Raw genomic sequence first — 12,328 nt, forward strand, 5'->3', positions numbered from 1 at the left:
GGGTGATAACATTTGTTTTTACATCTGGTGGAGCACCGCAGCAGGCCCTCTCACTTTCTCATCGTCACACACACACACCCCTCCACACATATACACACACACACACCCGTCCACACATACACACACACATGCAGAGACACTGGGTTCTAATGGGACCATACTGTACATTGCATTGCCTGATCGGGACTGGCCTGGAGGACTAAACCACATTTGATGGTAAAAAAAAAAACATTCCAACTCTTCATGCTATTTCATCCACTCAGGGACATTCCCACAATTATACAGAGTGGAATCCTTTCTGTGTCTGTCTTTAAGTCAGAATATACTTTCATCCAGTGTTGACAGTCCTATTGTTTTTCTGTTATACAGGCAAAAATAACATCCCTCTTGTTTCAGGTCCAAACTGATCCCAGATCTGGAGGGCGTAATGGGCTCACTGGGATTAATGGATATCCTGAGAGGAGAGACCTCAGCAGTGAAATTAAAAGCTTTTCTGTTTTACTAGCAGAATGACAGGGGAAATTAGCCTCACGCAAACGGGAAATACCTCCAGTACAATCTGCCTGGGGTCCTAACTACAAAACCCCATGCCAACTGCTGCTACACACAGGGCCTCGTACTGCACGGCACTCTGGGAGATGTCAGGGGAACACGCGGCTTTAGATTTTCAGATTGGCTTTCGGAATAGCTCTCAGTAGCCTCTCAATTTAAAAGCTTTGAAAATACAAATGTGATTCTAAGGAATTACACCGAAAGCTCCACCGTCCTCCCTGTTACTGGTCAATTTGAATTGTGAACCTCAGTGTAATATTTACGGTAACCCCACCAAGAGCTGCGGGACAGGAAGTGGAGGGGGAAGATATCAGAATTCGTCAGCTAGGTCCTGAGCCACCTACCAATAACCTCCATGCATCACTGTGTGCAGAAGGTGAGCATGCTGCGTTGTGCCGGTGGCTGCCTGGCTGGTATTAACAAACATCCCGATGGGCCTCCTCTGTCCTCCTCCACGGCCTCGCGACAAGCACTGTGTTGTTAGCACGCTGTTTCTGTAATTTAGGTACTTAACGACCGCAAGGGTCTCCCAGAGACTGATTAGACCGTGGATGTAATCGCCCAGCAGCATCACACCATCGACTACAGCTCTGATTTATCGCCACACCTCTTAATAGCGCTGCTTAACACACAGGCTTGTCCTGATTAAGTAATTACCTTAAACCAGAAGTTTATTATCTGTACGACTGAGCCCAGTGATAAAAAAAAGGAGGCTGTCGAGAAAAGCCAAGGAAGATGGTGTACCTGGTGAATGAGGGACATAATTCAAATACAAGTCATTAAATATGGAGCTGCCGCGGCTGTCAGAGTGCTGCCCTGCTAGCATTCATTTTACCCCACTGGAACACTTTACAGGGGGCGGGTGGGATTATGCCTCACTGAAGGGTGTAGGTACCGGCTGAACGGAGGCCCATTAGATCTGCAAATTAAAACAAGGTCCTTGTTCATCTCAAACAAAAGGGGGGGGGACTTTTTTTTGGAGCTCTGAAAATAACACCCGAAAACGAGTGACTGTTTTACGGAAAAGACTGTGACCATGTCAGCTGATTAATGGTGTTGTGTGAAGTGGCGCCTCGATGAGGTTGGATCTCAGTCTGGGAGTATTCTCTTTCCATGGTGTGGGACGTTACTAAAAGGAGGGGGGAGCTAAATAATGGAAGCTGGGACTGTTTAAGAATGATGCACCATTCTTCTCCTCTTCTTCTCCTCATTGTATACAGCCCTGTCGGTGGTGGACGGCTGTAAGCCGGAAATAGCCAGCGCTTCCTGCCTCCTCCTCCGCGCTTCCCTAAGCTCCTGTCCTGCTTCCTAGTCTGATCCCTCTAAACACGCTAAAATAGAACCAGTCTTCCAACAGCCCTGTCCTTTCAGCACTTTATAAACAGTCCCTTCTGACTCGGTGGGACGCTGCCCAGTATCTATGACCTGTCAAGTGAAATGTGCAACTCTGTAACTTCTGTATTTGCAAACAAGGAAACGGTCTTTGTGACACACATCCCGTGACCTTTACTATTGCTGCCTAACGGTTTGACTTCTCGCTGTTTGTTTGTCCGAGTTACTTTACTGCTGGTAGTGATGTGACGCAGGTCCCCCCTCGCTGGCTTTCATACAGGGATGTTTAGAAAGAGCTCCAAATCTTCCCAAAAATGGGACGCTCCACTACAACGAAGCCTTTTCAAACCGGCCAACAGTTGTGGTCGCTACAGAAACCACTCTGTGGTGGTGGGTGGACAGAGAAGCTCCTATTTCAGCCCAGATTACCAGAGGTCTTCTCTGTGAATGCTAGTATAAGACGTTTGGCCCGGCTCCTCTCCGCCCACATTGTCCTCTGACCTCTGTGTCCTTAGCTTATACAAACTCTGCCCTCTCTGTACAAAGAACTTGTTCAGCTCCTCGGGAGTGACCTGCCTGCCCAGCACTCTCTCCATTAAAGGGGTGTGGTCAGGAGAGAGACAGAGGGGGACTTTAGCTTCTAAACTCCTCACTGAATTCCATTTGATCACCCTCAGGCCAGAGTCACCGAGGGTTGCTTTCGAAATCGCTGCAGTGAAACACAGCAGGGCTGTTGCAGTTGACGCAGCATAGCGTTCAGGTCAACAGGTTCTGGATGGAGAAACAATCTCAGCCAGGGAGTTTCTTGTAAAACATAAAGTAGGACCAGCTGCTGCCGGGTACGGCCTGGAGAGGGATGCCTCCTGTTGCTTTGGATCCTGGACCGACCGGTGCCTTAGTATGGGGGGGGGGGGTACCCTATTGGAGACGGTCCTTCTCCTCGACCGTCTGCTTTTGAGGCCCTCAAATTTGTCTTGAAATACCTTACATCAAAATGTTTTATAATGACCTGAGCCTCATAAAAACTACATTTAATTTCTTTTTTTTTCTTCAATTTTCCATGCGTGGCCAGCTGTGCTCTCTTGTGTTTCCGGACATCAATAATACAATCCCTGTGTCCCTGGGTCTGGTTTTGGTTAAGAGACTGTAAAGCTGTTGTTAAAGCCGTTTCATGCTAACCCTAATACAGTAACGTGACATTGAAAAGTACCTTAAAATGATCTGTGTGTCTTAGACAAAAGTCTGCGCATCAGGTCTCTTCCAACAGCCCTGCTGAGAAAGGACCTTCAATGACAAAATATTGACTATATTTTGTAAATGTACTAATATATCTTGAGTAAATTAAACAAGAATTGATTTAATGTGTGTTTCATTGGGCTCTGTCTCTAAGCCTGTAATAACCCTGAATAATGATTTCTCTCTCAGCTAAATAATACTGTGGCATTTCGGGAATTTGATTCGACTAGACTAGAGTGTGACTGAGTGAGTAGCAGGGTACAGTATACTACCCTGTCAGTGCTGTCTACAGAGTCTACTGTCTACCACCTGCTCAGACGTCTGACGAGGGCCGTGCTGTTACTGTTTGAATGGGTAGTTGTTGTTGCAGGGGGCTAGAAGAAGAAGCCTCTTCCCAATGCTGTCAAGCCCGGTTTGCGTCGGGACTCCAGTTCTCCTTGATGCAGTCCATCATCCCTCTTAGTTCAAAGACTGACTAGCTGCAGGTCTTTGTCAAAAGCCCAGTTGGAGATCTTTTATGTTCAAGATGTAGGATTTCTTAGGATGACTTTGATTCTTTATTTATTCCACTCCTCTTGTGCGATAGTGCCAATATTTTAGGCGAAACTGCTCAGCTTGCTCTGAAACTCAAGTTGCTTTATTGTAGCCGCGTTTTTGCCTTTTGAAACGTAGCTTTTGAGAAGCCCAACTCTTATTTTTGAGTCTGAACTATTTTTCTCTCCGTCTCACCCTCTTCTTCCCTGTTCTGCAGCCCCGCACCACGTCTTCCCGACGTTCCACACGCCCATCCCGATTGACATGCGTCACCACGATGGAAGATATCACTATGAACCCCACACCCTCCATGCCATGCATGGGTAAGTCTTCTTCAGGCTGGTCTCTACTGTATACACAAGCTGTTTACACTAATACATCGCAATTAGCTATTAGATAGCCTTGTTTTAGCCAACGCTGCATAGCATTTAAAGGGCAACCTTCCATTTGGAAGGATGAGAGCAAAAGTGTTGCCCAGATTTAATATCACAGATTTAATATTATTATCTTTCAAAAGTACAAATGACTATCCAATGTCAGTTAATACAGAATGTTACCATTTTTCCTCACATACCTCATTTCCTATAACAGTTGATGATTATGGGGGACAGCTTTGCTTTTTGCCATGTATCAACCTACTAGCCTGTGGCAAGCCAATACACATCCTCTTTCCATTAGTTAGCTATACAGTGCTGGATCCATCACAAATGACATGACGCACACACACACACACACACACACACACACACACACACACACACACACACACACACACACACACACACACACACACACACACACACACACACACACACACACACACACACACACACACACACACACACACACACACACACACACACACACACACACACACAACTTTCCCCCTCGATCTACAGCAGTCCTCTACATTCATTACTGTGTTATAGTGGTCCTAATCTGTTTGGTCCCAAGAAAACAGCATCATTAGGCTCTCACACCGTACAGAGGTCTCCAGTACAGCATAGTAATTGGTTCTATGACAGTTACATGTACATTCATTCAACTTTCAGGTTACTGTGCCGTCCGTTGGATGATTAGCTTGGTTAGTAGTGGCCACGATTGGTTTGGTAGCGACATCTCAGTTCTTTCACAAGTGAAATTGAACCAGAACGTTCTTTGTCTTTGCTATAGTAAAGACGTTAGCTTTATCTTAAAAACGATAGTGGTAAAACACAAAAAAGTCAATCGAATTCTGGAAATAGTGTCCGGCTTCATTTCCATTTCCATTCAGTAGATTTGATGGTGATACATACTGTTTGCCTGGCTTCAGCAGGGCTATTTATCACAGCACCAGGGAAGTAGAGGGGGTAGAAAAACCTGTCTCTACACACGGCCACCTTGATTAATGTGATTTGATCTTGACAGTGGACCCCTAATTCATCAAGACCTTGATCTAGCTGTCTTTCCCCGTGCCTGTGCCAAATTCACTCTAATTACAGGAACATTGCACAGCAAATTAAGTGTGGTGTCATTTGTCGAGGAGACGCGGCAGTCAGGCCCACTTTATTATACGCTGGTGGCTGCGTGTCAGAGGTCCCCTGCTTGATTGTCGAACATGACATCTCCATACAGTCCCCTTTCTCATTGTTTACATATAACATAATGAGAGGGCTGCTTATTTTGTCACAGCTGTCATGAAGTGGGGAGGAAGCGGCGGGAATGGGAGAAAGTGGGAAGAGGAAGATACGCTCAGAGTCTCTTCTTCTGAGCTTTTTCTACTGTAATAGAGGGGAGATTTTTAATCACTGTCAAATGGGAGGGCAGGAGCAGTCCTGGGCTCAAAGCAGTGGTTCAGCTAGAGACCGAGAACAGTAGGGATGGGGATACTAACCTCCTTTGCTGTGTCGGGTAGCTATGCAGGAGCTTGGACTGAAGCTATGATATAAACCACCCGCATGGAGTGTGTGCGTCGGCACAAGCTGTCCCGGCTTTCATGACACTATGACAAATCACGCTTGTTCTAGAAACTTCCCAAAAGTTATTACGAGTTTAGTTTTCCACCCGAAGACCTGTTGTAAGAGACAACCACAGCTACAGCATAGTTAGGTACTTTCCAACGGATTACAATTCAGAGAGAATATGATGTCTTTTTAACATGCATTATTCCCAGAGAGAATCATTTTTTACTTGTATCACTATGATCATTCAAAAACAAAGTGCACAAGTTGTGGCCCAAACAGATATTTTTGCTCCCATGCTGAGTATTCCAGACTAGGGGGGGAAAGAACAACACCGCGCCTCAGTCTGCCCATTATTATCTATGAGGAGGAGGATTGCGTTAAATCTACCATAAGAACAGATCAAGTCACTGACAGAGGCTGCCAGTGAGTGCAACATTCCCATTAATATCCTAACACTGTAGCTTCTGGCTCTGTTGCTCTGTGACTTCAGTTCTAACGACTCTATAATTGCTGTCTCATTCCCATTTCCCATCTGTTTGTTTAGAGCTGTCAGGAACAACTCTGCAGAGATTACTTGTTTGGTTGATTGGTAAAGTCGTTGTCAGCCCAGAAGGTACATATTTAAGAGGCTAATCATGTAGTTTCTTCCCATTGTGGATCGCTATGAGTCAGGCAAGCAAGACTATTTATAATGTCATTACGGCAGTACTGTTTCTACAGTTGTACCTGCCAGCTGTAGTTTTAATGCTACAGGTTGGCCAGCTGTCCTAGTAGGTAGCAATCAGTGGAGGCTCCTCAGAGGAGGAAAGGGAGGACCATCCTCCTCAGTGAATTTAATAAAATAAAATGTTTAAAACATTTAAAAAGTTACTTTTAAGATAAAACTATACTAAATATATTCACATGTCAACAAATAATTGATTAAAACACTCTGTTTTGTAATGAAGGTGAGAGAGAGAGAGAGAGAGAGAGAGAGAGAGAGAGAGAGAGAGAGAGAGAGAGAGAGAGAGAGAGAGAGAGGATAGTTTAACAATTTTGAGCAAATAATTTTTTTTTAAATGAAGGAGAAGCAAGGGAGAGAGAGATTTCATCATTTTTTTTTCACTTTAAGTTTTACTTACTTGGCAAATGCAGTTGGCTAATTTAGCCTACTCAAACACCCGGATCAAATAGAGGGATACTATGTTAGCTAGCTGGCTATGACTATCCAACACAGGAAGTCTTCCAAATCAAGGTAAGCTTTTGATTTGATCAATTTATTTCCCCCGGGACCCGCCGGTGTAACTGCCAAACTTCTTACTGACTATACACTGTAATGTTACTGCATATTTGTAGCGGGTTTACTAACACATTAGTTCTATTAGCTATGTTGACTAGGAACGTTACTTTAGTTCAAATGGGGACTACGTTGTAGGCTGTGTGTAGCGGTTATGGTTACATGGTTTGGCTTGGAAAAGTTTTTTCGCCTGATCACATACAGCAGATGTGTTGTGCATTGAAGTCCACAAAATAAGGGAAAAGGTGAGAGGAGGAGAGTGCATAGAGGTGAGAAGGAATACAACAAGGATGCTATGAAAGTGAACTGTGTTTAAGGTGATCAGGGGTGTTGTCACGCCCTGACCTTAGAGAGCTTTTTATGTCTCTATTTTGGTTTTGGTCAGGGTGTGATTTGGGTGGGCATTCTATGTTAATTTTTCTATGATTTGGTATTTCTTTGTTTTGGCCGGGTATGGTTCTCAATCAGGGACAGCTGTCTATCGTTGTCTCTGATTGGGAACCATACTTAGGTAGCATTTTCCCACCTGTGTTTTGTGGGTAGTTGTTTTCCGTTTAGTGTTCTGCACCTGACAGGACTGTTTCAATTGTGTTTCTCACTTTGTTATTTTGTTCTAGTGTTCAGTGTTAATAAAAATCATGAACACTTACCCCGCTTTGGTCCGATCCTTCTTCATCAGACGACCGTTCCAGGTGTAATCATTATGCTGATTCTGTGGAAAAAAAGAAACTCTCGTTTGCCACTGTTGGACTAATGATTACACCGTAGTTAAACTCTCTCGACCTGTGTGCACCTACCTTTGTGTAAAAAAAAATCATAATCAACGTCCTCCCTCATCATAAACAGCACTGACTGCCACTGGTAGCAATACTGAGCTGACCTGAGTCAACAGAGGATGGTTGTGTCCACAGAAATAATGATATGTTGTTTCAGACCCTCTAATCCAATGAACTGTTTGTTGTAAGTCATTTCCCCCTCGTTCTGCATATGTGGAACTGCTGAAAGTATTGCATGTTAAATTTAAGCCCAAACCATCCATATCATGTTGCAGTCCAGGCCCATATAAATCTACAGCAGTTCATTCTAGCCCTGAAGTGGACGATGTGATTTATCTAAATCACAGCTCCAGCCCTGAGGTAGCTACAGAGGAGACACCGTCACATTGTAATTAATCTCTAGTGTCGCTCACCGCAGCGGCCCAGCGCAGGTACATGACACACACAGACAGGCACACACAAACACACACACCAGCCATACATGCACACACACACACACACACACACACACACACACACACACACACACACACACACACACACACACACAAAGCATACACACACATATAGTTATCCACACCTCATTATACAAATTATATGTCATATTGAGCACACTTTAAATCCAGACAGCCTATATAAAACCACTGAACACTTACAGTAGAATTAGGTCATGTCTGAGGAGGAGAGGTGTAAATTAAATCATGTTCAATTACCCAAAGTGTTTCAGACAGAACACTAAGTGGACTAATTAGAACAAGTATACATCTGCTCCAGCTTTAGCGCTCTCTGCTGGGACTATCCTTGTCTCATCGCACACTACCGACTCCTGTGGCGGGCTGGGCGCAGTGCATGCTAACCAGGTCACCAGGTGCACGGTGTTAGGCTGGCTACTCGTCGGTCTAGGCAGGATGCCTCCTGCTCAACATGCCTCCTTGATCTCACACCCGCCGGGCACCAGGCCCAGAACTGCATAGTAATGATGAAACCATTCCACGGGAGGGCATTTGAATATTGTATTAGTTATGCTCTCTCTACATCCTATCTTTTTTTTATATATATATTTTTTACCCCCTTTTCATGGTATCCAATTGTTAGTAGTTACTGTCTTATCTCATCGCTACAACTCCTGTACGGGCTCAGGAGAGACGAAGGTCGAAAGCCATGTGTCCCCCGAAACACAACCCAACCAAGCCACACTGCTTCTTAACACAGCGCGCATCCAGCGCACATGTGTCGGAGGAAACACCTGGTGACCTGGTTAGCATGCACTGCACCCAGCCCGCCACAGGAGTCGCTAGTGTGCAATGAGACAAGGATATCCCTACCGGCCAAACCCTCTTTGTGCGTCGCCCCATGGACCTCCCGGTCACGACAGAGCCTGGGCTTGAACCCAGAGTCTCTGGTGCCACAGCTAGCACTGCGATGCAGTGCCCTTGACCACTGCGCCACCCAGGAGGCCCTTTACATCCTATCATTTCTCGTTTTTGCATGCAAAAACTGACTAAAGAGATCAATATTTATGTGATTCATATTTAAAAGTCATTAGTAAATAGCTTACTGTAACCCCGGCAACCCCGGGGTATTCTATGACAAGGTCTTGTCAGTTCATGCAGATGACGTGTTAATAGTTAATAGTGGTGCGAGGGTTAATAACTTTCAGGCATTTTAAATATCAATTAAATTGTTATCTCCATCAAATCAAACAACTGGTCTTGCTTCACTCGTGACGCAATCACAATGTATTGCTGCAATAGAATACGACCGTCGGTTTCTCTTTCGCGTCGCAATGTTACATGGACTACATGACCAAAAGTAGCTGGACACCTGATCGTTGACCATCTCATTGCAAAATCATGGGCATTAATATGGAGTTGGTCCCCTCCTTGCTGCTATAACTGCCTCCACTATTCTGGGAAGGCTTTCCACTAGATGTTGGAACGTTGCTGCGAGGACTTGCTTCCATTCAGCCATGAGCATTAATGAGGTAAGGTACTGATGTTGGGCGATTAGGCCTGGTTTGCAGTCGGCATTCCAATTCGTCCCAAAGGTGTTCGATAGAGTTGAGGTCAGGGTTCTGTGCAGGCCAGCCAAGTTCTTCCACACTGTCATGCTGAAACAGGAAAGGGCCTTCCCCAAACTGTTGCCACAAAGTTGGAAGCACAGAATCATCTAGAATGTCATCGTATGCTGTAGCGTTAAGAGTTCCCTTCACTGGAACTAAGGGGCTTAGCCTGAACCATGAAAAACAACCCCCGACCATTATTTATCTTCCACCAAACTTTACAGTTGGCGCTATGCATTGGTGCAGGTTCTCCTGGCATCCACCAAACCCAGATTTGTCCATCTGACTGCCAGATGTGGTGTCGGAACGTGGTTCTGTAGCTCAGTTGAGAGCATGGCGCTTGTAACGCCAGGGTAGTGGGTTCGATTCCCGGGACCACCCATACGTAGAATGTATGCACACATGACTGTAAGTTGCTTTGGATAAAAGCGTCTGCTAAATGGCATATTATTATTATTATTATAGATGGTGAAGTGTGATTCATCACTGCAGAGAACGCGTCTCCACTGCTCCAGAGTCCAATGGCGGTCGAGCTTTACACAACTCCAGCCAACACTTGGCATTGTACATGGTGAGCTTAGGCTTGTGCACGGCTGCTCGGCAATGAAAAGGCTTCCAGGGGCAGTTTAGGACTTGCTAGTGAGTGTTACAACCATGCACAGACGGTTGTTATGTGCTACGCTCTTCAGCACTCGGCAGTCCCGTTCTGTGAGCTTGTGTGGCCTAACACTTTGCGACTGAGCAGTTGTTGCTCCTAGACGTTTCCACCTCACAATAACAGCACTTACAGTTGACCGGGCAGCTCTAGCAGGGCAGAAATTTGACTAACTGACTTTTTGGAAAGGTGGCATCCTATGACGGTGCCACGTTGAAAGTTACTGAGCGCTTCAGTGAGGCCATTCTATTGTCAATGTTTGTCTATGGAGATTGCATGGCTCTGTGCTGGATTTTATACACCTGTCAGCAACAGGTGTGGCTGTAATAGCCAAATCCACTAATTTTAAGGGGTGTCCACATACTTTTGGCCATCTGTTTGGCTCTCTGGATCTAGTAGACTCCTTGCCATGGTGCAGGTAGGTAGACTCAGGGAGATGAAAAGGTCTGTGGCTAAAGGCCCAGAGCGACAGACTGAGCTATAGGCAGACAAGAGCATTTTGCATTTGGTTCCAGTCCATTATATCAGGTTGAAGTTTTAAGTTGCCCAGTAATCTAAAGGCTTTCTGTGAATGGAATATCTGTTTCTTCTCAGGCCTCAGACAGAGAGCCTTTTATGGTCATCCGTTAGCTAAGGCCCATGGCAGAAAGTTGGCTTTGAGACAAGCCTTGGTCGTCTGGGGGGCATTTACTGGAAACGGAGTGGACTCACTTTGGGTCAAGCACGGACCAACCGGCCCCTGGAGACAGACAGTACTGGGGATAACTGAGAGATTGAGGTCAACAGTGGGTCTCTATTCAAAAAGCATCTCAGAGAAGGAGTACAAATAGACAAAGATTCCAGCTTCAGACACTAAACTGTACAATCGTTTCTCATTGGGTAACTAGAGAAACTCTTAAGCATAAAGTTTTGTGAGATGAAGTTGTTTTCAACCTTCTTTAAATCTTCAGTCTGGGCATATCTATATTTGAATGGGAGATCGAATGTACTAGTTTCTGGTGTTCTGAAGGAAAATGTGTCTGGCGTCTCCTGCGTAGTGTGTAGTCTAGCTTTCCAGACTCATGGCTCCACCCCCAGTGGCTGTAGGAAGAGACTACCTGGTGTGTGCTGCTGTATCCTCTGATCTTCAGCCTGTCAGAGGATCTATCTGTACAGCTTGCAGCAACCAGGCAGGAGACACACCTCTCATTGACATGCCATGAGTTCCTCACTTCCTCCTCTCCAGGTCAGGTTAGAACTCATATCAGGCACAGTGTGACTATCTTCAGTATCATCCCTGTCTGGGGTTAAAGGCTGTCTGTCTGTCTGTCTGTCTGTCTGTCTGTCTGTCTGTCTGTCTGTCTGTCTGTCTGTCTGTCTGTCTGTCTGTCTGTCTGTCTGTCTGTCTGTCTGTCTGTCTGTCTGTCTGTCTGTCTGTCTGTCTGTCTGTCTGCCTGCCTGCCTGCCTGCCTGCCTGCCTGCCTGCCTGCCTGCCTGCCTGCCTGCCTGCCTGCCTGCCTGCCTGCCTGCCTGCCTGCCTGCCTGCCTGCCTGCCTGCCTGCCTGCCTGCCTGCCTGCCTGCCTTAGTGTGACATCAGTAATGCCGTAGGGATGTAATATCATTACATTGCATGGTTGCCTTCCACACACACAGTCTGCTCTATGACCCCATCTCTCGCTAATGTATTTCCAGATCAAAGCTCTGATAGGATGAGGAATGACCTGCGTCCCAAATGGCACCATATTCACCATGTAGTGCACTGCTTTTGACCAGGGCCTATAGTTCACGAGGGGATAGGGTGCCCTCTGGGACGCAGACCATGATATTAGACGTGATCTCATTCTCATTCCAGTCTATATACACAGAGCAAGGAGACAGAGCGTATCAGATTCACCTTAGATTCATTATTCAGGCTTAGACCTGGCTGGCTGACACACTTGGCCTGCCTGCAGAGTTTATACAAATGTCTCAGGTGTGTGTGT

General features: G+C 45.7%; 1 protein-coding gene across 3 annotated transcripts in view; it reads left to right on the forward strand.

The window, feature by feature from the left end:
- The window catches only part of LOC124011435 (zinc finger protein GLI2-like), a 95,064-nt gene that overhangs the window by 37,915 nt on the left and 44,821 nt on the right, over positions 1–12,328 (forward strand). For all 3 annotated transcript variants that reach the window (XM_046324803.1, XM_046324802.1, XM_046324804.1), the window contains one exon: positions 3,872–3,977. In XM_046324803.1, coding sequence (XP_046180759.1) covers positions 3,872–3,977 — 106 coding nt within the window. The remainder of the gene's footprint in view (positions 1–3,871; positions 3,978–12,328) is intronic.

The sequence above is a fragment of the Oncorhynchus gorbuscha genome, linkage group LG23 (assembly GCF_021184085.1).
Source record: "Oncorhynchus gorbuscha isolate QuinsamMale2020 ecotype Even-year linkage group LG23, OgorEven_v1.0, whole genome shotgun sequence".
Lineage (NCBI taxonomy): Eukaryota > Metazoa > Chordata > Actinopteri > Salmoniformes > Salmonidae > Oncorhynchus > Oncorhynchus gorbuscha.